We start from the raw sequence: 26,967 nt of genomic DNA on the forward strand, positions 1-26,967 counted from the left end.
GCCCCCCTCTATCCAGTTCCTGCCCTGCCCCAGGCCTTTGCCACCCGCCTTTCCTCTGAGATTCGTCAGTCTGTTTCATGTTTCCATGCCTCTGATTCTATTTTATTCATCAGTTTATTTTGTTCATTAGATTTCTTGTTCATTTATTTTGATTTTTAGATTCAATTGTTGGTAGATATGTATTTATTGTTCATATTTTTTATTGTCAGTTCTCCTCCTCCTCCTCCTCCTCCTCCTCCTCCTTCTCCTTCTCCTCCTCCTCCTCCTCCTCCTCCTCCTCCTCCTCCTCCTCCTCCTCCTTCTTCTTCTTCTTCTTCTTCTTCTTCTTCTTCTTCTTCTTCTTCTCTTCTTCTTCTTCTAACACCCTTCAACTTTCCTTCTAGTACTGGTTTGGTGGTGATGAACTCCTTTAGCTTTTTCTTGCCTGTAAAGCTCTTTATCTGACCTTCAATTCTAAATTATAGCTTTGCTGTGTAGAGTAATCCTGGTTGTAGGTCTTTGCTATTCATCACTTTGAATATTTCTTGCCACTCCCTTCTGGTCTGCAATGTTTCTGTTGAAAATGACAGTCGTATGGGAGCTCCCTTGTAGGTAACTAACTGCTTTTCTCTTACTGCTTTTAAGAGCCTCTCTTTGTCTTTTGCCCTTGGCATTTTAATTATGATGTGTTTTGGTGTGGTCCTCTTTGGGTTTCTCTTGTTTGGGACTTTCTGTGCTTCCTGGACTTGTAAGTCCATTTCTTTCACCAGGGAGGGAAAGTTTTCTGTCATTATTTCTTCAAATAGATTGTCAATATCTTGCTCTCTCTTCTCCTTCTGGAACCCCCATAATTCAAATGTTGATACACTTGAAGTTGTCCCAGAGGCTTCTTACACTATCTTTATGTTTTTGGATTCTTTTTTCTTTTTGTTCTTCTGATTGTTTTTTGCTTCCTCATATTCCAAATCATTGATTTGATTCTCAGAATTCTCTACTATTGAATCACTGTAAATTATTCTTTATTTCAGTTAGTGTATGCTTAATTTCTGACTGGTCTTTTCTTATGTCTTTGACATTCTCACTAAGATCCTTGAATATCTCACTAAGTCCATTGAATCTCTCATTAAGTCCCTTGAAGTAAGATTCTTGAGTAACCTTATAACCCAGGGGTCCACAAACTACGGCCTGCGGGCCACATGCAAATACAAATATTGTATTTGTTCCCGTTTTGTTTTTTTACTTCAAAATAAGATATGTGCAGTGTGCATAGGAATTTGTTCATAGTTTTTTTTAAAACTATAGTCCGGCCCTCCAACGGTCTGAGGGACAGTGAACTGGCCCCCTGTTTAAAAAGTTTGAGGTCCCCTGTTATAACCATTGTTTTGAACTCTGTATCTAGTAGCTTGCTTGTTTCCATTTCTTTCATTTGTAACATGTTTTTTGTCTCCACATTTTGGCTTCCTGTGTTTGTTTCTATGTATTCGCTAGAGCTGTTATGTCTCCTGGAATTGGTAGAGTGGCCTTGTGTAATAGGTGTCCTGTAGGGGACCCAGTGGCTCAGCCTCCCCAGTCACCTGAGCAGGGAACTCTAGGTGTGCTCCTGTGTGGGCTGTGTGCACAGTCTTATTGTAGTTGAGGCTTTGATTGGCGTCACTGGGAGGAATTGGTGTCAATGGGAGGAATTGGTCTCCAGGCCAATTGTCTGTGATGATCAGCTGAGTCTACAATGGAAGAGCTGCTATGCATGAGACATCCCTAAGGAGCAGGACTTGCGTCAGTGGGGCTTTGGTGCTCACTGAGTCTGACCCTTGAGTGTGCCGATTGTGGATGTGTAGAATTGTAATCTGGTATGGTCTGAAGCTGTTCACTGGGCCACTGGCTCTGCGGCCTCCCCAGAGATGCAAAGTCAGCCACAGTCTGGGGCCACCTGGCAGGAGCTACTGAGAGATCTATAGATGGCTGCTATTTGTATTGGGCTAGGAAGTGCCCAGGTGAGGCCCAGCTCTGAGGCAAGGCAGGCTGGTGCTAGTGCTGGTTGTTGAGTCTTTAATTGATACTGTTTGGGGCATGCTGACTCCAGGTGCTGCTTATTTAAGAGATCTTAGCAAAGTTTGAAGCCTGTGCCAGCACAGGCCACTCATATGGAAAAGCAGCTGCAAACAGCCTGGTTGGGGCTGCAAATTGGATGGGGCAGAGTCTCAAGGAATCACCAGGGCAGAGCGGACAGTGTGGGCCATGCTGATGGAAACTCAGATATGGCTGCCAGTCAGCACTGCAATGGGGAAGGTCCCAGCACAGGAACAATGACCCCTGCAAGCACCCCTGTCTGGGAGAAAGTCACCTCTGAGTTCCAGTTCCTCCCCTCGATTCCCTCCAAAGCCATTGCCTGGCACTGGAGCACAGAGGAATCAGGACTGTGTAAGTTTGTACGCAGGCCCTTTAAAAGGAACACCTTGGACTCCACACCCTCCGTGTCACTCAGCCACAATTTCTGCTGTTTCTTTACATATTTTTTTTTATTGATTTCAGAGAGGAAGAGAGAGGGAAAGGTAGAAAGATCAATGATGAGAGAGAATCATTGATTGGCTGCCTCCTGCACACCCATTACTGGGGATGGAGCCCACAACCTGGGCATGTGCCCTTGACTGGAGTTGAACCTGGGACCCTTCAGTCCATAGGCCAATGCTTTATCCACTGAGCCAAACTGGTTAGGGCATCCCCGCTGGTTTTTACAGCCCAATGTTATGGGGACTTCTCTTCCCAGCTCTGGAACCCTGGACTTGGGGTCTGGTGTGGAGCTGGGACCCCTTACTCTTCATGGGAAGCCTTGGAGATATCCTTCCTGACTAAAGAAATGCCACACATGTGGTGATGGGTTATTTTGCAAAATATACATATCGCAAATCATTATGTTGTACACTGGAAACTAATATAATATTACATGTCTTTTATATCTCAACTAGAGGCACAGGGCACGAATTCATGCATGGATGGGATCCCTTGGCCTGGTTGGCGATTGGGGCAAATCAGGGCCAATCAGGGCCAACCAGCTGGGGGAAGGGACCATGGGAGGTTGGTTGTAGGAGTGCACTGACCACCAAGGGGCAGCTCCTGCATTGAGCGTCTGCCCCCTGTTGGTCAGTGCACATCATAACAGCCCGTTGACTGGTCATTTGGTCATTCAGTTGCTTAGGTTTTTATATATAGGTAGAAAGAAAGGAGGGAATGAAAGAAGGAAGGAAGGAGGGAAGGAAGGAAGGAAAGAAGGAAAGAAGGAAAAAGGGAAGGAAATAAAGAAGAAAAAGAGAAAGGAAGAAAGAAAGGTGAAAAAATCCTGATGCCCAGGATGTCACCCTGAGGTTGTTCCAATTAGTATGGGATGCTCTCCTAACACCACCAAAATAGCTTATAAAAGCTCTCCAGGTGATTCACATGTGTAGTCAGAGTTAAAAGCCACTGGTGTCAGAACCATTTTTTGTACTTATAGTCTAAATCAAATTCTTTTTTTTTTTGCAAGGCAAATATCTTTACTCCTGCAGGAGGGTGCACAGGCACATGATCTGGAAGCACAGGCACCTAAATCAAATTCTAAAACCTCATGAAACTCACTCACTTTTATGTAATTATTTTTCAAACATTTCAGGATTCCAGGAATATAAAAGAGTAAAATGTTCATTTAGAGTGATCGAATGCAAAAGTTAAAGAGAAAAAAATTAAGAGAACAATTCCACTTATAATAGCAACGAAAAGAATAAAATACTGTCCTGACTGGTTTGGCTCAGTGGATAGAGTGTCGGCCTGCAGACTAAAGGGTCCCAGGTTCGGTTCCAGTCAAGGGCATGTACCTTGGTTGCGGGTGTGCAGTAGGGGGTGTGCAGAAGGCAGTTGATCGATGTTTCTCTCTCATCGATATTAACTCTCTATCCCTCTCCCTTCCTCTCTGTAAAAAATCAATAAAATATATTTTTTTAAAAAAAAGAATAAAATATTTAGGCATTAAAGCGAAACAAGGAACCATACTTGCAATGTATGGGAAAGAATATTTCAGGGTTTTATGGAAGGCCCTAAGGTAAGCAAAGTTTGGCATGTTTGAGGAATTGAAAGAAAACTATGACACTGACATGGAAAGACATATTAAGAGAAAAAGATTGCCAAAGAGTATGTAGAGTCCAATGCCATTTTGATAAAAGAGATACATAGTACACTTATATGTATGTTAGTACATGGAAAATTAAGGAGGATTTGCAATGGGATGTTAATAATTATTATTTTTGGGCATGGAAAGAGTGAGTGGATTATAGTGGACTGTCACTTTCTACTTCAGATATGTTCTTTCTTTATTTAAATTTTTGCACAAGATAATTTTATCGAGATGGCGGCGTAGGTAAACACCGGAGACCGCTGCCGCAAACAACCAGTTCAAAAATACAACTAAAAGACGGAACAGACATCACCCAGAACCACAGGAAAGCTGGCTGAAGAGAGACTCTACAACTAGAAGGAAAGAGAACAGCAAACCGAGGCTCAGAGGCGGCGCAGTGTGGAAAATACAAAGGTACCGAGGTGCGCGCGCAAAGCGGGCTGGTGGCTGAGGGCGCGGTTGTCGTTTTCGGTCGGGAGTGAGTCTCAGACTCTGGGCTCCAGATCCGGGCGAGTCTCTAGGGACTCAGACTCAAACGGGAGAAGCGGGATTATCCGGCATCAGTTGGAACCTGAGGGCAGCTTTCTCTCCGAGGTTTGCAGCGGCTGCCGGGGTTCTGAGAAGCAGAGCCTCTGGGAACGGGACTGAGAGCGGCCATAACTGCTCCCTCCACCCGCCCTGTTGATCCCGCCCCGCCCAAACCCTGCGCACAGCCATTTGCCGATCGCCTCAGGCAAAGGCTGGATTAGCGCCTCCCCAGAAGGCAGACGTTTTCCACACAGCTGTTTCCTGCAGCCAGTCGGCCTGGTGGTCAAATCCCTCTAGTGTTAACTACAACAATTAAGGCTTGGCTAGAACAAGACTGCGCACAAAGACCACAAGGGGGTGCACCAAGAAAGCATAAAAGATGCGGAGACAAAAAAACATGACAGAAATGGAGGATATGGAGCTAAGAATCGCAATTTTGAGGGCTTGCCATAAATTTGTGCAGAGCCTCACGAAAACTAATGAGACCCTCGATGCTACGATAAAGAAATTAGAAAGTAAGCATACACGGACTGAAATAAAGAATATTATACCCAATAGCAGACCAGAGGAGCACAAGAATCAAACCAAAGATTTGAATTTCGAAGAAGCAAAAAACACCCAACCGGAAAAGCAAAATGAAAAAAGAATCTGAAAGTGTGAAGATAGTGTAAGGAGCCTCTGGGACAGTTTCAAGCGTACCAACATCAGAATAATAGGGGTGCCAGAAGATGAAAGACAGCAAGATATTGAAAACCTATTTCAAGAAATAATGGCAGAAAACTTCCCCCACCTGGTGAAAGAAATGGACTTACAGGTCCAAGAAGCGCAGAGAACCCCAAACAAAAGGAATCCAAAGAGGACCACACCAAGACACATCATAATTAAAATGCCAAGAGCAAAAGACAAAGAGAAAATCTTAAAAGCAGCAAGAGAAAGAGACTCAATTACCTACAAGGGAATATCCATACGACTGTCAGCTGATTTCTCAACAGAAACTTTGCAGGCCAGAAGGGAATGGCAAGAAATATTCAAAGTGCTGAATACCAAGAACCTACAACCAAGATTACTTTATCCAGCAAAGCTATCATTCAGAACTGAAGGTCAGATAAAGAGCTTCACAGATAAGGAAAAGCTAAAGGAGTTCATCACCACTAAACCAGTATTATACGAAATGCTGAAAGGTATCCTTTAAGAAGAGGAAGAAGAAAAAGGTAAAGATACAAATTGTGAACAACAAACATGCATCTATCAACAAGTGAATCTAAGAATCAAGTGAATAAATAATCTGATGTACAGAATGAACTGGTGATTATAATGAATCAGGGACATAGAAAGGGAATGGACTGACTATTTTTGGGGGGGTAAGGGGAATGGGAGATTCGGGAAGAGACTGGACAAAAATCGTGCACCTATGGATGAGGACAGTGGGTGGGGAGTGAGGGCGGAGGGTGGGGCGGGAACTGGAAGGAGGGGAGTTATGGGGGGGGGGGGAAGAGGAACAAATGTAATCTGAACAATAAAAATTTAATTAAAATAAATAAATAAATAAATAAATTTTTGCACAAATTTGTATTCAGGATTGACTACAGATAAATATTAACATTAAATTCTGTATCTTTGTATGCCTCTGTTAAATAACTTTCTCAACTTTCCAGCCCTGTTCTAGCTTTGCATGTTCCATAATGTATTTTGTTCTGCCTTCTGTTGTCTCTGGCATTTTACGTATTTTTGAGAGACTTATCTATCATAAATAGAACATTACAATTAAGATTTAATGTCAAACTGATATGACAGTTTATTTTTGTACATTAGGAGCATACAGGCAAAAATCTATTCTTTGATACTGAAACTAGCCTATATAATAAAAGGGTAATATGCAAATAGACTGAATGGCAGAACAACCAAACAACCAAAGTGTAATATGCTAATGATATGCAAAGGCTGCTCAACCACTCTCTATGATGTGCACTGACCACCAGGGGGTAGATGCTCTGATGGGTAGGTTAGCTTGCTGCTGGGGTCCGGCTAAACAGGACTGAACGAGATGGGCCAGACACACCCTGGAGCCCTCCCGAGGTCCCTCCATGGCCCGATCATGCACCAGTGGGGTTTCTCAGCCTGGCCTGTGCCCTCTCCCAATCTGGGACTCCTCAGGGGATGTCAGAGAGCCGGTTTCAGCCTGATCCTGCAGGCCACTCCCCTTGGGAGGGCACCAGATGCAGGGCTCATGGCTGGTGAGCACTGCTGTGGCAGCACCAGCCTCTCCTGATGGGGGCTGATTGGACGTGAGCCTGCGGCAGGCACAGTGGGGCCAGGATGAGCGGGAGCAGCAGGTAGGAGCTGCAGGCAGCATTGGACTGCGGGTTTTGGCCCAATTCCTGCAGGCCACCCAGAGGGACCTCACCCGTGCACGAATTCATGCACCGGGCCTCTAGTATATTTTATAATATAGCAGATGCAAGTTTAAAAAATATAAAATACTAACTTTAAAAAGTAAGGACTACCCTATAATTTAAAAAAATCATAGCCTTTGGAAATAGGGTAGGAGGATTATTTTCCTTTACTTTAAGAATAATAATATGGGGCAAATAACAATAAAAAGGTGAGCATTTATTATGTTCTACTGTTTATATACATTATTTCAATTTGTATTTAACTTCAAAAATAACTTTGTGGCAAATATTATCCCTATTTTTCAGATCAGAAACCTGGGGATTCTGATTTGATTTAGATTAGAGGGGCTAAGTAACTTTATTCATTCAATGTCCATTTCAATGAGCATTTAATTTTTTTAAAAAATATATCTTTATTGATTTCAGAGAGGAAGGGAGAGGGAAAGAGAAATAGAAACATCAATGATGAGAGAGAATCATTAATTGGCCACCTCCTACATGTCCCCCACTGGGGATCAAGCTTGCAACCGAGGCATGTGCCTTTGACCAAAATCAAACCGGGACCCTTCAGTCCGCAGGCTGATGCTCTATCCACTGAGCCAAACCAGCTAGGGCAGCACTTAAGTTTTAAGAACTGGGAATACAGTGCACAAAACGCGAAGCTTACAACCTGGAGGTTGATGGGAGTACTGAATAAATAAACCAATATGTACATAACGTAATGTCTGGTGCATTACAGTGTTATGAAGAAAAGTGAAGTGGGATAGGGAAAGGAAGTGATGAGAAGGCCATATTAAGGTAGGTGGTGGGGAGTACTATCCGAGAAGGTATGTGAGCAGAGTCCTGAAAGAAGTGAGGAAGTGAGATCTGGGGAATAGCAAGAGCAAAAAAGAAAAAGCAAGGAGGCCAGTGTGGCTGAGACAGTGAGCAACACAAAACCCTGGGCTCTCTGCTAAGAGCGATGGGAAGCCACTGGAGGATTTGAGCAGCGATGTGGTCAGATTTACAGTCTTAAAAGCTTACTTAGGCTGCTGGCTGGCGAAGAGACTATAGAGAAACCAGAGTAGAGAAGCAGGATGACCTGTCAGGAGCCGATAATGGTGGTTTAGGAGAGCGATGCTGGGCCGAGGCTGAAAACAGTGGAGGTGGTGAGAAGTGTCACATTCGCTTGTATTTGGATGATTTCATTCATGTTCACGGTAGTGTGGCCAGAGATGAAGTTCCATTTTGAAGGGGGAGCAGACAGGATTGCAAAAGGTCGCACAGCTAGGGCGTGGAAGAGCCAGGATTCGTAGCTAAGTTTGTCTGATTCCACAGCCTTGCTTATAACAACTCTTCTAGGCTGCCGTAACGCGAAGCAAACATTAAGCATGAAAGCAGAGTGAAAGTGAAAGTACATAGCGTCTCCAAGTGTTTAATGAGCACCTCCTCGCTTGAAGGCTTTTCAGCACCAGGCAAACCACTCTGGATGGGGGGATAGGAGATCAGGATTCAGCTTCTTCTTTTGCCATAGATTCTTCCTCCCTGTGGGTCACATGATGGCTCATGGCCCTTCCCGCTTTAATGTTCAGTGCTGCTACTATTCAGCACCTGGGGAAATACAGCTGACTGTGTACAGTGCCGCCCACAAGCATACAAGGGAAGATAAGGCTGATAAGCATATGATTAACCTCCCGAGAGGTGGCAGGACTGGAGACTGTCTTTTCAGTTTCAATACTATTTGGTTTAGTAAAAGCATATTGTTTTGGTATATTACTTTCAAGGAAAAGACAAAGTCAGCCTGTACATGGTCTCATTCAATTTACAGGGTACCCTAGAATTTCATGCACTGTCCATCCAACTAGTCAAGCAGTTATTCCGCAACAAGCATTTAAAACCTACTGAGCTTTAGGCATACTCAATTGCATTTATTGAGCAAATATAGGTGAAGGTAGACCTTGGTAAAAAGTTTTTTTTTAAAAAGAGGATTTTTTCCGCCGAATTGGTTTGGCTCAGTGGATAGAGCATCGGCCTGCGGACTCAGGGGTCCCAGGTTCCATTCCGGTCAGGGGCATGTACCTTGGTTGCGGGCACATCCCCACTGGGGGGCGTGCAGGAGGCAGCCGATCCATCTCTCTCTTCGATGTTTCTGGCTCTCTATCCCTCTCCCTTCTTCTCTGTAAAAAAATCAATAAAATATATATTTTTAAAAAAGAGGATTTTTACATGTTGCTTTCTAAGAGTTTACAACAATCTTTAGGGAGTTGTTGTCCCCCCCCGCCCCCCCCTTTTCTTTCCCACATTATAAAACTAAACCTGGCTCGCGCTTTCTCTTCGGAGGCCCACACAACGCGGAGGACAGGGGTAGGGTGTGCTGAGAGCGCAACCAGCGCCCCCACGAGCCTTCTCAACAAGCCCAAGAGCGAGATGACCGCGGAGGAGCCGCAGAAGCGGGGGGAGGAAGAATTGAACACGGGCCCACTCTCCGTGCTCACGCAGTCCGTCAAGAACAACACCCAGGTGCTCATCCACTGCCGCAACAACAAGAAGCTCCTGGGCCGGGTGAAGGCTTTTGACAGGCACTGCAACATGGTGCTGGAGAATGTGGAGGAGATGGGGACTGAGGTCCCCAAGGGTGGCCAGGTCCAGAAGAAGTCCAAGCCAGTCCACAAGGACCGCTACATCTCCGCGATGTTCCCGCGCGGGCATTCGGCCATTGTGGCCCTGCGGCACCCACTCATCGCTGGCAAGTAGGGGCCTGCTCCCTGCTTGGCGCCAGGCCTCTCGGGCACCAGGACTGCCGGCTGTGTTTTGTAGGCATTCCTCTGCCATAGACAGGCGGATCCGTGACATAGAATAGAGGTCAGCAAACATTGTCTGTGAAGGGCCAGATAGTAAGTAGTGGATCAATATAGCGTCTGTGGCAACTACTTAGCTCTGTCCTTGTAGCACAAAAGCAGCCGGTGACAATACATAAAAGAACAAACATGAATGCGTTCTAATAGACTTTATTTATGGATACTGAAATTTAAATTTCACATAATTTGCACTTGTCACAAAAATAGTATTCTTCGTTTGATTCCCCAATTCTTAGAAAATGTAAAAACCATCATTAGCTTAATTGCTGGACAAAAACAAGCAGCAGTCTGTATTTGGCCTGTGGGCTTGTGATACTGTGATTTATAATAAGAAATATATTTTAGGGCTTCGACCCCATTCCTGGCACAGAGTTCCTAAAACCCTTGTAATTCCCTCTTCTCAAGGGAGGGGAGAAGAACTGGAAGTTGAATCAATTACCACCAATAGCCAATGATTTACTCGGTCATAATTATGCAATGGAGCCTTTTTAGACACTCAAAAGACAGGGTGTAGAGAGTTTCTGCCTCGGCGAGCCCATGGGGGTGCTGGGAGAGTGAGGTGCCCGAAGAGGGTGCAGAGCTTGCCCAGAGTCTCTTCCATCTGGCTGTGCTTGGCAGGAAGGGACTTTTCATACTCATCTTGACGTTTCCTCCTGCCTCATCGTAGTTCCTATATATCTCTATCTATGTCATTTATTAGTAAACCACATTAGCAAATTAGTGGCCACTCCTGCTTGTTCCCTGTGGTATTCTAATTTGCAACCCTTTGCTAAGTGCTCAGCACGTTCATGTGGAAGACATAGGATAGTCAGGACGATTCCGTGACCACCCACCACACCAGCATCCTGAACACTGTCTCTGAGATAGAGAAGCTGCTGGTTCAGACCCCCAAACTCCAACTCGCCCCAGGAAACAAGCCTTGCAGCCACCAGGCCATTTCCTTTCCCTCCGAGACCTTAGCATCGGATCCTCCTGGTTTTCTCTCATCTCACTCTGCAGTTTGCACAGGCTTTAGCGTACTTCGTGTGTTCTTCAGGTTTTTAATTTAACAGTGGAAGCAGAACTTTTCTTATCCTGGTTACAGACCCCTCTCCAAGAGGAAGAAGACCCTACGCAAGAGAAAGCCGGGAGGTGGAGGTGAGACACTTTAGTATCTAATTTGGGGAAACCTGGTCAATTCCCAGAGAGAGCAGAGCCTGCGTTTGGAAAAGGGGCGGCGGGGTGGGGGTGGGGGGCTGGACGCCGGCGACCCCACGTGACCCCGGGGGCCCGGGGTTGGGTCGACCCCGCCCCTCTGCCTGCCGCCGCCGCCGCCGCCGCCGGGGGGCGCATGCGCAGCCCGTGTTAGTGATGGAGGAGAGAAGATGGCGGAAGCGGAGTGAGTGACTCGCTGGTGACTGATGTCGTAACCGGGGGGTGAATGGGGGCAGCGACACGTCCTCCAAGGGGCAAGCTCAGGGCTGTCTCGCGGGCAGTGCGGGGAAGGGGAGGCCCGCGGGCTTCCTCGTCGTGGAGGAGCCCGCTCGGCCCGCGTCCGGGGGGTGGAGGCGACCAGTGAGGGTCCAGTTACCTCCAGGCGGGAGCGCCCCTTCCGTCACCGGGTCCCGGATGGGTGGGCCCCCGTCCTCAGGGTCACCGCCGGGACCCCGGCCCCTGGGCTGCAGCCCTGTGGGCCCCCCGGGCGCTGTCATCCCTGCCAGCGGGCCCCGCGGGCAGCCTGGGGACGGAGCGCGCGCCGGGCCCGCGGAGGCTGGGCTGGGCTGGGCGGCCGCGGCCAGGCCTCCTCCGCGCCACCCCCTCGGCCTCGGTGGGAAACCCCGAGACGGGGGGTGCCCGCCGCCCGCCCCCGGGAGGCGCGGAGGAGGGGTCCTCGCAGCGGCGGGGGCTGCTGGGGGGCCGGCCAGGCGGCACCCCCTGGAAGGGAGGCGCTTCCCCGCGGTCCTCGGCTGCGGGCCGCTGCCGCCCCGGGGCCGCGCTCCTGCCGGCGGCGTGATGCTGTGCCCGGGAGACACGCCGACTGCGTCCGCCCGGTAGGCCTGGGGGCGCCCGCCGGGCCGCCGGCTGTGCTGCCGGCATCGAACTCCGCGGGGGACGGTGGAGTTGCAGAAACTGCCCCTTTGTGCCGGGTCTCCAGATGCATGTCAGTGGTTGGGCCGGTTCCGCTCGGCGAGGGGTGGCGTTGTGCCGACCGTTTGGGTTCTCTGTGACCATTTTTGGTTCGTTAGGGCTGGGGGTCGAGGGTCCGGTGGGGCGGAATGGCACGCGCTGTCCAGGGACCGGCCTGGAAGCGGACTCGCGGCCCAGCGCTGGGCCGAGGTTCGGGGCGTTGGGACAGCCGGTCACTGGGAAGAAGTTTACCGGATCGACCACAGCGTGTTCCGTTGTTGAGCAGTGACCGCGCGGTGCTGCGGTCTGAGTATTGGGATGCAGTCTGAAAAACTGCTTAAAAGCCAGCAGAGAAGCGTAAGGATGTAGGAGTCATTTACGAATCAAAAAAGTAAGTGTAGTCAGCTTGGCCCCATTCACTTTTCCTCTCATTAAATCGAGATTTTTAAAAAGCATATAAATATTATTTACATAAAGGACAAAGAAAACTTGTACATTAAAGGTATGGGAATAGTGTATGGGTACACAATTAGTGCCACATTCCTTTGTCTTCTCCTGAAGTAGAAAGTGTTCATATGACATACATTCTGACTTGTCGGTGCTGCTCATGGGAGGTCCGCCAGATTTTGTTTCTGGGAAGAAAAGATGGGACATAAGGGCAGATAAAGCGAGTATATGCTCGGTGCTCTTTCACCATGGTGGTGCATTTTTCACCCCCCACAAAACCCACTTGTAGTTCTAGTTTCTAACAATATTGAGGCCCTTAGAATTGACTTAAATTGTTTGAATTTATTCAGATATAAATTCTGTATTTAGTAGAACTTTATACAACAGGGAAGTGAGTTCATAATATTAGAAGGGGAAAAATCAGAAAGTCTTGTACACAAATGTACTTTACTGTCCATTCCTGAGGAAAGTGACATAATTATGCTCTTTTCAAATTTTAGGACAATTCTTTGTGAAAAAGAGATTTTGGTAAAGAAGTGGGGAAATTGTTGTCAGCTCTTCTCTATGGGGTCAGAGTAATCTGCTTATAAGTATAACTCATTATACTTATTAGATGTAGTGAGATTAATTAGGGAAAAAGCTAGTGTGATTTTTTATTAACTTATTTTCTAAAAGAACTTACTTGTAAAGCAAGTATATATGGTAGCCAAAAATTAAGCTAATTAGCACAAGCCCTTAGGCACACTATTTTAATGTTATAGATAAGAATGATTTGAAAAAAAAAAGAAAAGAAAGATTTGAACTTGTAGTTAGTATGGTCAGAAGAATGTAAATTATATTTTAAATTCCCTGAAGTTGCTTTAGTTTTTATTTTCCTAGGTAGTTTAGTATTCACTCATCACCTGTTTTGGTTTCAAAATACTCATCTTCTTTCAATAATGAAAATAAATTTTAGACCCGGCTTTATCTGTGTTACATATCCCAAATAATTTAAATTCAAATTTAGTTGGTATTAAGTATTAAATATGCTATTTATTTGTGAAGTACTTTTTTAAAAATTGTTTTATTGCTTAAAGTATTACAAAGAGTATTACATATGTCTCCTTTTTTTCCCACCCTTGACAATCCCCTGGCCTCCCCTACCCCCCAGTGTCTATGTCCATTGTTTATGCTTATATGCATGCATACAAGTCCTTCGGTTGATCTCTTACCCCCACCGCCCCACCCCCCAACCCTCCCCAGCCTTCCCGCTGTAGTTTGACAGTCTGTTCGAGGCTGCTCTGCCTCTGTATCTATTATTGTTCATAAGTTTATAGTGGTCTTTATTATCCATGAATGAGTGAGATCATGTGGTATTTTTCCTTCATTGACTGGCTTATTTCACTTAGCATAATGCTCTCCAGTTCCATCCATGCCGTTGCAAATGGTAAGAGTTCCTTCTTTTTTACAGCAGCATAGTATTCCATCGTGTAGATGTACCACAGTTTTCTAATCCATTCATCTGCTGATGGGCACTTAGGCTGTTTCCAGATCTTAGCTATGGTGAATTGTGCTGCTATGAACATAGGGGTGCATATATCCTTTCTGATTGGTGTTTCTGATTTCTTGGGATATATTCAAGGTGTTTATGGTGACTGTGTGCTATCTGTGTTTTGAGGACCTTCTTAGAAATTTAGACTTGATAATTTCTTTGGAATTATTAAATATTATTTAAAACCCATAAGATAATGCTTTTGCCAGTACAAACCCTTTGTGTTATCTGCCAGATTTAAGGACCACGGTACAGCTATGGATAGTGAACCAAACCCTGGAACATCTTCTGTGTCGACAACAACCAGTAGCACTACCACTACCACCATCACCACTTCCTCCTCTCGAATGCAGCAACCACAGATCTCAGTCTACAGTGGCTCAGACCGACATGCTGTACAGGTATTTCAGTTATAAAGATGGGTAGGCTAAGACTTAGGATGTCATTATTTTTGCTTATGCCAAATTTTGTTTCATATCCAATGAATTATATGATATCCTCTAAGTACAGTTAGAATTATTAATGTTCAAAACACTCAAAAAGTTACTTAATAATTATTCTGTTGAGAGGGCTTACATTTGTCAGAGTGTAGCTTTTTTTAAAAAATCTTTATTGTTGAAAGTCTTACATAGGTTCTCTTTTTCCCCCCATTTAACCTCTTCCAGTCCGTTCTTATTCCCCCCTACCCCCCTCCCACCCCTGAGTGTAGCTTTTAAAATATGTAAGGAAAATTATAATTGGAAGCTGTCTAGCTGCTGCTGCAGTATGGATATACTCAGTCTAGAGCCCCAACATGCAGAATGGCTCTAGGTTTTTGGGGGTTATTTTATATTTGGACCCATAATATAGACTTAGGGAGATCTATTCAGGTCTGTAGATGTGTTAAGAGGTTCATTTTAAACTTAAGAACCCTAAGGAGAAGGATTCATTCTAAAGCTCTTAGGGGCAGAGGTGGAAAGGAATTCTAAGGAGGAAAAATCTTGGGCTCTTCACTTAGTTGAGAAAATTAAATTTACTTGGTTAACCTTTATAATAATGGAAGTTAAGGCAATATGGTATTGCATATAAAGGACATGGGCATTGCAGTCTGATATGCTCTTTGAATTTCACTTTCTCATTAGTAGTTATATAATCTTGGGTGGGAGGCATAATAGCCTCAGGAAACTGTAAAATGAGGATGAGACCACCACTTTATTAGTTATTATGAGGATTAAAGGAAGCATCTAGAACTGTGTGGGCACATTAGATGTATCCAGTTCGTAATAATAGCTAACATTTATTGAACAGTTTCTATGATAAAAGTTTTGCATGGGTTATTAGATACTATTATTATCTCCATTTTATAAATGGGAAAACTGATGTTTTACTAGTAAGTAGTCTGACTTTCCTAAACTCATAAAGCTAGTAGGGTCTCTGATTCTGGAGTTGCGCCCTTAACCACTCTTTGAGTTCTTATTTTTTTTCCATTATACCTGCTTATTCTCTCTAGATTCCCCATAATTGCATTCTACATTGAAAATAACTTTGCAACATAGTCCTCTCCCTATTCATTTTTTCTAGAGTGGATACCTCAGTATAATGACTATTTAACTGTTGTATGGTTTAGGATTCTGACGTTACCATGGGTGGAATCAGAATTGTTGGAGACCCAGTCAGTTAAAAAATTCAAACTGGAATGCAGAATGTGTTTTTAATGTTCTTCATCTTTCTCTGAGGCAAGGGATATAGGGAAGAGTATCAAGATCTTTGAACATACAGATGATGTGATATTTTAATATGCCATTTGTTCTCTAGTTTTTACCTGAGCTGGATGTGTTAATAAGAAACAGTGTTATGTACCGCATAGGGAATATAGTCAATATTACCGTAATAACTTTGTATAGTGTGATCACTTCATAAGGCATATAGATGTTGAATCACTGTGTTGTACACCTGGAAGTATTATATTAATACTTTAATAAAAATTTTTAAAGTGTTACTGGAAGTATATAGATATAGATATTTCTCATAAATAGCACTAACACTAGTTTGCATAATATCCTAGAATTGCTTCCCCTAAAATACCATCAAATCAATATTTATTGAACTAAGTAGTTCTTTAATACCTTCAGCTTTCATTTTCAGTCATTTGAATGTTCTTTATCATCCTCATTCCTTTAGAGCAGGGGTGTGGAACCTTTTTTTTGCCAAGGGCCATTTGGATATTTATAACATCACTAGAGGCCTGGTGCACGAAATTCATGCATGGGCGGGGGTGGGGGGTGGGGGGGTTGTCCCTCAGCCCGGCCTGTGTCTTCTTGCAGTCGGACATCCCCCGAGGGCTCCTGGACTGCAAGAGGAATTTCATGCCCTGGGCCTCTAGTACTGTTATAATCCTAAATTACTTGATGCTGGTCTATAGTCCTCTGCAACTAGGGGTCAGAAGCCTACATTGATATTGTGACAGAAGTCTGTAGCAGGCTTAGCAATTTGGAGTTGGAGAAATGAGATATGAACAAGTGAAAGTAAACAATACCAAGGAAATATGCTTTCTTGGAATTTTGTGGTTCAAGGTGTCCTGAGTCATACCCTAAAGCTGTAGGATATGGCTCTATTTCTCCCTTATCTCTCTGGTTTGATGCTGCTGTTAGAGTTCTATGCTGTTTCAGAGTCACAGTGGGCATGCTGTGACTTTGGGATGTGGTTGCAGAGGACTACCATAGTCTGACTTATTGGTTTGGGCAGGTAAAGAATTTTTCTCTGTTAATAGAATGGTTGTTTTTTCTGTGTTTATGAAGTTTCAGGCTCAGATTTTATATTATACTAATACATATTTTCAGTAACACTTTTATAGGAATTATTTTAGTAAGAATAGTTTTATTCTATTGTTGAAACAATTGAAACACAGAATCTGACATTTAAAAAACATTTATAAATGTTTGAAAAATTACATTTGAAAGGTAATTAGTAATTTTCTAAAAAGTAAATTGCTTTATAATTTTATGATGATTAATATAATACCTACTCATTCTAAAGTTTTTTCAGTAATTTAAAGAAAAATAGAGCCTTAACTGGTTTAGCTCAGTGGATAGAGCATCAGTCTGCGGACTGAAGAGTCCCAGGTTCGATTACTGTCAAGGGCACATGTGGGCTCGATCCCCAGTAAGGGGCGTACAGGAGGCAGTTGATCAATGATTTTCTCTCATCATTGATATTTCTATCTCTCTCTTCCTCTCCCTCTCTGAAATCAATAAAACTATATTTAAAAAAGAAAAAGAAAAGTACAAACGAGAAGGTAAAAATCATCTCTAATCCAGTTTGGTAGTCTTTTAACGTTTTCCTGTATATTCTTTCAAAACTTTTAATATAGCCATAGCTGGTTTGGCTCAGTGGATAGAGTGTCGGCCTGTGGACTGAAGGGTCCTGGGTTTGATTCTGGTCTTGGGCACATGCCCGGGTTGTGGGCTCCATCCCCAGTGTGGGGAGTGCAGGAGGCGGCCGATCAGTGATTCTCTCTCATCCATTGATGTTTCTGTCTCTCTCTCCCACTCCCTTCCTCTCTGAAATCAATTTAAAAAAAAATTTAAAGTATTATTAAAAAACACACAAACTTTTAATATAAAAGGGCATTTGACTCTATACACTATTTAGTAGCCTGCTTTTTTCACCTTATGATGTATTTGGGAATTATTTTTGTTAATTAATGTAGATACACTAGTATGTGCTATGTTGTACAGTAGCTACTAGCTTATGTGGCTATTTATATTTAACTTAAAATGAAGTAAAATTAAAAACTCAATTCCTTAGTTGCACTGGACACATTGTAAGTGCTCAGGAGACACATGTGGCTAGTGGCTACTATATTGGGCAGCAGGAGACACATGTGGTTAGTGGCTACTATATTGGGCAGCACTGCTTTGCATTACTATTTGTAATGGCTTCAGGGTTATACGTATTCCTTCCTGTACCCAAGCCCTGAATTCTGCCAAGTTTTATTCAAAATGCTTATACCAATTTACATTTTTATGACCATTTATGAGAGTACCTGTTTCCTCAGTTAGTAGTCTTTTAAATCTTTATCCATCTGAAAGTTGGAAAATAATATCCTGTTTTAATTTGTAATTTTTGTCTGTTAATGGGATTGAAGATCTTTTCAAATGGTTGTTTGCACCTTTTTTCTTTTGTGAATTGACTATACAGGGTAGTTTTAATTTGTATGGATTTAATTTGTGCAATCCTAGAGATATGTAATTAGGAGAGAACTATGTTAATAAGCTTTTGACAGTGAATATTCAAGTAGCAAAATTTTAAACTTTCACTTTTTTAATACTTTATTTTATGGTTAAGATTATGGTTTGACATTGGTTCAATTGACTTATCACAGGTAATTCAACAGGCATTGCATCGCCCCTCCAGCTCAGCTGCTCAGTACCTTCAGCAAATGTATGCAGCTCAACAGCAGCACTTAATGCTGCACACTGCAGCTCTTCAGCAGCAGCACTTAAGCAGCTCCCAGCTTCAGAGCCTTGCTGCCGTTCAGGTGAGAGTGGAATAAATGAAAAATTATGAGGCCTAAGTTGACATTATTTCCAGATACTGCAGAAAATAAATGAATTGGGTATTATTTCAGAGTTCAGATGTTTTGTGATAATTTTTTATTAAGGAAATATAATAGGCTGCCAAATGGAACTTAATTTAAAAAATAATGGATATGTTTTATATATTACTCTGTTGCTTTTTCTTCCACTGCTTTTTATCTACATTGCAGGATTGCTACGCTAGTGTCATGATTTTGCATGTAAAATTTTAGGTATAACAGTGAATACTTAGGATTAGGTGAATTATATTTACATTTTAACAAAAAAAGTTGTTTTTCCAGTATGCAAGAAATTTACACTATTGAAAAAAATCAAACGGTATAAAATTGTTTATAAGAGTTAAAGTAGAAGTATTCCTTTACTACACCCACTGCTGTTTTCCACTCTTCAGGGTTGGCCACTGTATCAGTTAATATGTAACCCTCCAGAAATTTTCTGTATAAAGATATGCATATGTACTTTCTAAAATCTAATCACACTATTCCTACTAATAACAGGATGATTTTATGATTAAATGCTTGTGTTTTAAAAAAGATTTTCATTATTATTCTGTTTATTTAAATAAAACTACATGTGAGATTTAATCTTAAATCTTACTGGAGGAGGATCTCAGTTGACTGAACCTGAAAAAGGTTTATATCTATTGTAATCACATACCCAGCTGTTGCTTTTTCTTGGTAGTGTAATTTTAAGTAACATCGTGTTTGTGATATGAGTTAGGAAACTGAAACCCACTGGCACTTGACGTAGCTTCAATTTCTTTTTTGTAATGTTGCAGTGGTGATTCCACTAAAGAAGATAGAAGCCTGTAGAGTAAAACTGACAATGAGTGCAGCTATTAAAATCATATTACCCTTTGGGTCCTGTTTCCACCATTCAGCTTTTTTGTTTTTTCTTAATCTGTTTGGCCAAAGCTTAATCCATGTTCACTGTAAAATGAATAGCTTCATATATAGACATTTTTACTTTTCTTATGGTTTTGTGGTATCCTGGTACCAGAAAGATTTTAACTCTAGGTTTTTATGGACATATTATAAAGATCTTGTTATTTTAGGCAAGTTTATCCAGTGGAAGACCATCTACATCCCCCACAGGAAGTGTCACACAACAGTCAAGTATGTCCCAGACGTCTGTAAGTGCCCTAAACTTTTTCCTGGATTTAAAAATTTTAATTATTGCTTTCCAAAAGTAAACCATTAATATTTGCAAAGCTGTTAATTGTATATTTGTTTAAATACTATTTAAGTAAAAAGTACCTAGAAGTAAGAATGATAAGGTTCAAGAATTCAGAACTAATGTTAAATTTCGGAAAATCTGAGTCTAAAAATATTTTTGTTTTACTTCTTATACATTGTTTCCCATGAAGTGTATTCAGGTCTTTTGTGGTTCTAAATGATTGCAGTTTTCAGTATGTATTGAAAGCCTGAAATGTACAATGCACGGGTATTAGGCCATGCATTTACTGTGATATACTACAGAATGTCATATCCTTGGTAGACATCTAAATGTTTCTAGCTTTTTCTCTGAAATTCACATTTTAGAAATTATACATTTCAGCTTATGCTTACTTGAGTTATCTGGGTCAAATTTACAATTAGTCCACTCAAGATAGTATAATTTATTTTGAAAAAGGTGTAAAAGAAAGCTGGTTTGCTCTCTTGCATATATTGTGGGAAATTGTGCAAACTTTCCTGGTTAAAAGAAATTTATAGGCATGGTAATACTTGTTTAACTTTTTATATAATTTCAAATTGCAAGAATAATAAAAAGATTTACTCAGATTTACCAGTTGTTAGCATTTTGGTTCATTGCTTTATCATTTTCTTTCTCTACATATTTACATATTGTTTTTTTCTGAATCCTTTGTGGGTATGTTGAGCCATGTTTCTTTAGTCCTATATATTTTGATATATATTTACTAGAAACAAAGTCATTCCTTTACGAAGCCACACGAAAATGATCAAATTCCGTAAACTTAACATTGCTGCAATGTAGTGTATATTAAAATTTCATCAGTTGTCCTAGGTTTATCAATCTCATCACTATAGATGTTTTGGACCAGATAATTCTTTTTTTCTTTTTTTAATTTTTATTTATTGATTTTAGAGAGAAAGGAGAGAGACAGAGGGAGAAACATTGCACTCATTGGTTGATTCTTGTATGAACCCAGAACCTTGGCATATCGGGACAATGCTCTAACCAACTGAGCTAACCAGCCAAAGATGGACCAGATAATTCTTTGTTTTGGGGGCTGTCTTGTGCATTATAGAATGTTTAGCAACACCCTTAGCTTCTAGCCACTTAGATATCAGTACACTGTGGCCCTCCCCCTTCCTCCATTGTGACCTCCAAAAATGTCTCTAGGCACATTTTGCCTAATGTTTTCTAGGGACAGAATTGCCCCTTGAGAACCATTGAGTTAACCCTATAATGTCCTTCCTAGCTACTTTTTCTTGATCCAATGTGGTAATATGTTAATGCTTTGTAAAATTAACTCCAACAGAATATTGTTTGTAGATTGCTAAGGAATTGAAGGTGAACTTGTGCTGTCCTTCTTTAGCTAAGGGAAGTATCCTGGAATATAAATAGAATTAGTTAAAAAAGAAATTACTTATGCTTTGAAAATGTTAGACTGAAGGAAATGAAAAATCTAAGTAATATGGCCTTACGTATTGATACTAAACATTTTGTGGACTGGTTAAAAACCTTATAGACCAATTCTTTATTCCATGAAATACTGGAATAACTTTTGACAACATAGAGATACGTGTTTTTAAAATTTTTCTCTTCACATTATTAAAAGGTATCCTTTTAAACTATTTTTCTTTCATTACGATTTTATGAATGTGACTTTCACAGAAATTATAATTCCAGTGATTGTGCTTAATTTTTATGACATTGTTAGTGCTACTTGTCATAAATTAGGCAGCTTGTGTCCTGAAATATGCCAGAGCCTGTGAGTGGCTGCTGGGGAAAAGAAGTAAGTAGGGAGAATAGATATCCAGAAAAAGAAATAATATATTGGCCGAACCGGTTTGGCTCAGTGGATAGAGCATTGGCCTGCGGACTAAAGGGTCCCAGGTTCGATTCCGGTCAAGGGCATGTACCTTGGTTGTGGGCACATCCCTACTGGGGGGGCGTGCAGGTTGATTGATCTCTCTCATCGATGTTTCTAACTCTCTATCCCTCTCCCTTCTTCTCTGTAAAAAATCAATAAAATATATTTTAAAAAAAAGAAATAATATATTGCATTTGTTTTCTTTTTTAAAAAAGATATATTTATATTGATACAGAGCAGTGGTTCTCAACCTTCCTAATGCCGTGACCCTTTAATACAGTTCCTCATGTTGTGGTGACCCCTGACCACAACATTATTTTTGTTGCTACTTCATAATTGTAATTTTGCTACTGTTATGAATCGTAATGTAAATATCTGATATGCAGGATGTATTTTCATTGTTACAAATTGAACATAATTAAAGCATAGTGATTAATCACAAAAACAATATGTAATTATATATGTGTTTTCTGATGGTCTTAGGCGACCCCTGTGAAGGGTCGTTTGACCCCCAAAGGGGTTGCGACCCACAGGTTGGCGACCCACAGGTTGAGAACCGCTGATATAGAGGAAGGAAGAGGGAGAGAGAGAGAAACATCAATGAGGGGAGAGAATCATTGATCAGCTGCCACTTACATGCCCCCTACTGGGGATCGAGCCCACAATCCAAGCATGTGCCCTTGACTGGAATCGAACCTGGGACCCTTCAGTCCACAGGCCGATGCTCTATCCACTGAGCCAAACTGGCTAGGGCCATTTGTTTTATTTTCTATTCCAGTTGAGCAATAGCTCAAGTAAGTTGACCAGCATTTCAAATTATGATACCCAAGATTGCTTAATAAATTTAGGTCAAGCTCTGAAAGACGGGCAGAGCATGGTAGCAGAACTCTTTAGGTAGTGACCATAATGATCTGTCCGGTGGCAGACTAGTAGTTTGCTTATTTTGAGGTAAGTTTTCAGATAACAGTGAAAGTCATGGGAATTAGTCCAGCCTCCAGTAGAAAAAAGGGATACAAGTTAGTTTGTCAAATTAACAGCCAAATAAGTTGGGGTTTAGAGTAGGAGTGGGATCCCAATGGGGAAATGGAATATTGTATTTTTAAAAAATGGAGTCAAAATCCAGTGATACCACTTGGGAAACTATGTATGTGGAGAAATCTATTCTTAATATAATGTATAGGTAATTAGTGGGTGCCAGTATCCTCTTATTTACCCTCATTAGAACAGAAAGACTAATTCTAGATACTTATCAGTAGTGAGTGTTGATTTTATGATTGATTAGCTCTAAAACTAGTTGGAACTGAGCCTTTAGATGTCTTTGTACTTCAACTAAATGAGACTAAGATTTAGTTAAACTTGGATTGTCTAAAATGAAATCTAAACCAATTAAAAACTCTTCTGCAAAGGCATCAGCAAAGTTAAAAAATAACAAAATGGTTGAAAATATATTTAAACCATATTTATTAACCAGCTTATGTTTGTGAAATAGCAATGGCTCTTTTATATCAGTAAGATAAACAGTGAGAATTCACAAAATACCTGCATTAGTAATTTTCAAAAGAAAGACTATTTTTAGCTTTTAAATACATGAAAATATATTTATCATATTAGTAATAAAGAAACATATGTAAAACAACAATGACAGACTATTTTCACTTCTCAAATTAGAAAACAAGGAAAAGCATTGAGACAATACCCGTTGTTGGCAAGGATGTGAGAAAGTAGGCAGACTCATTGTTAATGGAAATGTAATTGGTATAGTTTTTCTAGACAGTTATTTGGCAATGTGTATAAAAATTTAAACTGTGCATGCCCTTTCATATGGCACTCTCATTTTTAGTGATGTCATTTACTAAAAAGGACAGATAATTATGCAGAATGATATAGATAATTATGCAAATATGCATGGTTTATAATAGTGAGTAATTATAAACAATATACATGTCCTTTAATTGAGGATTAATTTTACAGAGAGACTTAGATTTTCATTAGGTATTAAGTTGAAAAATAGCAAGAATGTATAGTATGATCTCATTTACTTTATCTATTTAGGTTATTCTATTCTTTCAGTTCTAAACTTTCCATTTGGTTCTTTATATCTTCTGTTTCTTTGCTGAGAGTATATTTTTCACTTGATTCAGTCAGGCTCATAACTGCTTATTCAGAGATGATTGCTTTAAAATCTTTCTCAGATAATTATATCTTGTCTTGGTGTTGGCATTTATTTATCAATTGTCTTTCATTCGGCTTGAGAGCTCTTTCTAGTTCTTTAATACAGTGAGTGATTTTTGATTAAAACTTGGACATTTTCAGTATTATGTTATGAGACAGGTTCCCCATTTGGTCTCCATTGATACCCAAAGGGGTGCTCCTTGTAATTGCTGAGTGGGGGGTGAGAGTTCTGGCTCCTCACTGGGCCCCCACTGATGCTTTCCTGGCTGGCAGAGATAGGACTGCTTCCCATATGGTCTCCACTGATTCTGCAGGGAACAGGTGGGTTTGTGGTGGTGGTCTGTTATTGCCTGGCTAGAATTAAAGTCCTGGCTCTCTACCTGCCCTTCTCTGACACTAACCCTTTGGAGGGAATAGGGGATTGGGGTGCCTATTAGTAGGTCTTTGCTGGTGTGGGTGTGGGTGGGGCCACAATGTTTTCTGTGAAGTAGAGCAATTAAAAAATAAAAACTTGCTAGGCTGTCTCTTTCCTGGTCCTTTGGCTAGAAATAGCAGGCTTCTGTTGGGGCTCCTTCTTGTCTGTGCCCATTGATGTTTTAGTGGTACAGTCTTCTTGAGCCCAAAGTTTGGGTTATATGAGAAATAAAGAAATCCCAGGGAGCTCACACCCACATTGTTTACTGGGTCCTGAGGTCTCTAGCCAGTCTGCTTTTCCCACCTTTGGGATTATCTTATGTTTATCTAGGGTTTTTAGTAATAATTAGGAAGAGGAAGAGGGAAAAGTATGTCTATTCCATCTTTCTGGAAACAGACTTCCTGTCATTTAACTTGCTATTTTTTTTAAAAATTGATCTCAGAGAGAGGAAGGGAGAGGGAGAGAGAGATAGAAACATCAATGATGAGAGAGAATCATTGATCAGCTGCCTCCTGCATGCCCCCAACTGGGGATTGAGTATGAAACCTGGACATGTGCCCTGACCAAGAATTGAACCAGGTTCTCCTGGTTCATAGGTCGACGCTCAACCACTGAGCCACACTGGCTGGGCTTAACTTATTTTTTAAAAGTTATATCTATATATCTGATTATGCAGGAAGAAAATCTGTGATACACAACAAACTGTTAATCAGTGGTTATTTCTGATTGAAGAACTCTATTTTATTGTTTTTTATATTGCCTAAGTAAAATGTGAATACACTCTCATTGTCTAAACGACAGACAATACAAGTGTATAGAGTGCTTCAATACTGTGACAGTTGACCTGGTAGCTTTGACTGCTACTAAGTGACTAATGGGCAGGTAGTGTGTACAGTGTGTATGTGCTGGACAAAGGGATGATTCATGTCCCATGTGGGATGGAGCAGGATGGTGTAAGATTTCATCATGCTACTCAGAATGACATGCAATTTAAAACTTATGAATTGTTTATTTCTGGAATTTTTCACTTAATATTTTTGGACTAATTTGTGAAAAGCAAAACCACGGATAAGGGGGGACCACTATGCATTATTGTTTGTATATACAGTGTAGTCACTTGTCTCTCAACATGTTCTTCTCATATGTGATTTACACACACACACACACACACACACACATTTGTATGTAATTATATAAGTAAGATTATACTACATGTAATTCTGTAGTATTTTTCTCTTAACGTTGGGCCATTAAGATATTTTCATTCCATATAATATAGGTATACATTATTTTTTTTATGTCTGTATACTGTTTCTCCCTGTAGATAATACTGAGTTGATTCTGATCAGTCAATTGTCAGCAGTGGCTCTCAAATGGGCTTTGGCTCTAGAGAGTACTCTGGGCCAGAGACCCTGTGTAACCTTCTGTTGGGGACCCCAAGAGGTGGTTGGGAGTTAAATGGCTATTCTTAGCAGACTAGGTTTTATCTGGTGACTCTTGGAATCAGTGCCAGTGGGAAGAGACTCCAGGAATAGGACTTAAGCAGTAAGTTCCTTTATGAAGTGTGGGGCCAGGATTGGCCAAGGCTTTAAAGTGAAAGGGACTTAGGAGTGTTGGGATGTAATTGACAGAGAACTATTAAGGGCATCTGGTTCAGGTCAGTGGAACAAAGCAGGAAAGAGAGGAGAACCTTACCAGTTGTGGAAAGTAATGAAAGTTTCTGTTAGGCCAGCAGTGGAGATGACTTCTTGCAGAGGTGAGGACTAATCTACGCACTCTCACGGGTTGGGCATTCATTAGTAGACACTGCCTGACATGTTATTTGCTATATGGAACTTAAAAATAAACATGATATTTGTTCTTTGATCTCACTACGTAGACAAAGTGAAATGCAATTCAGGTGGTTAGGAAGTAACTATTCAGTTTTCTCACTTCCTTTTTTTCTTTTTAAAGACCAAGAAAAGTATTCTGTCTGTACTTTGTGTTCTATTTCCTTAAAGAGTACTCAGGCATTTTAGCTATCAGCCAGTCATTTTTTAAAAAGACTTTTATTATGTTTTTGTTTAAAGAGTGTGTGGTTTGTGCCTCTTCCTCCCCCACCCCATCACTGACTGAAAAAAGTGCCAAGGCATTATTACTGCAGACTGACCCAGATTATTGATAGAGCTTTCAAGTTATAGGAAAGCCCCTGAATGCCAAAATACATGAGTTGGAAAACCTGGGTTCAGTTTTACACTGCTAAGTGATTTAATCTTTGGAGCAAGGCTTTATCCAAAATGTCTATTTGTAGAGTGATATAGAAAAAGATTACATTTTGGGGGGTTTCTTAATAATTTATTATATAGCACATCAAAAATTTATTATCTAGCACATCTCTACATTTTTACTCTGCTTTGTTAAAGGCTATACCTAAATTATTGTTTCTCTCTATATCTGTCTCTCTTTCTCACACACACACTCATGTTCTTTGTGATGGACTTATATATTACATTAAAACTCTGAAATATGCCTTAAAATAACATGGTATTTATTAACTTAATAAACTTATTGAATGAAGGCATTTTTACGGATATTGGATATATGAAGATGAATAACACATGGTCCCCACCCTTAAAGAAATAAATTATTGTTTAGAAGGGTAGAAGTATATGCCAGAGTATCTGGAAGATAATAGACAAAAAGAAGGTAAAATAGTTTTACTATGGGATGTGGGGATGCCTGGAAAAGCTTATTAGAGCTGAAGATTTTTGAGAGGGAGTTGTTCACGGTATAGGTGGAGAGGG

General features: G+C 41.2%; 1 protein-coding gene and 1 pseudogene across 7 annotated transcripts in view; both read left to right on the plus strand.

Moving 5' to 3' along the window:
- Positions 1-9,426: 9,426 nt before the first annotated feature.
- Positions 9,427-9,774, plus strand: LOC139002265 (small nuclear ribonucleoprotein Sm D2 pseudogene; annotated as a pseudogene).
- A 1,453-nt stretch (positions 9,775-11,227) lies between these two features.
- Positions 11,228-26,967, plus strand: part of PHC3 (polyhomeotic homolog 3) — an 85,327-nt gene continuing 69,587 nt past the window's right edge. For 6 of the 7 annotated variants that reach the window (XR_011470332.1, XM_070406815.1, XM_070406818.1 and 3 more), the window contains exons 1-4: positions 11,228-11,256; positions 14,198-14,363; positions 18,326-18,481; positions 19,594-19,671. Coding sequence is in view for 6 of the 7 variants with exons in the window: in XM_070406815.1 (XP_070262916.1) it covers positions 11,243-11,256; positions 14,198-14,363; positions 18,326-18,481; positions 19,594-19,671 (414 nt within the window). In the remaining variant the exon portion in view is untranslated. The remainder of the gene's footprint in view (positions 11,257-14,197; positions 14,364-18,325; positions 18,482-19,593; positions 19,672-26,967) is intronic. The other variant, XM_070406817.1, reaches the window with a different exon arrangement.

The sequence above is a fragment of the Myotis yumanensis genome, unplaced genomic scaffold (genome assembly GCF_028538775.1).
Source record: "Myotis yumanensis isolate MYYU_CA2020_CCGP unplaced genomic scaffold, mMyoYum1.0.hap1 SCAF_2, whole genome shotgun sequence".
Classification (NCBI taxonomy): Eukaryota; Metazoa; Chordata; class Mammalia; order Chiroptera; family Vespertilionidae; genus Myotis; species Myotis yumanensis.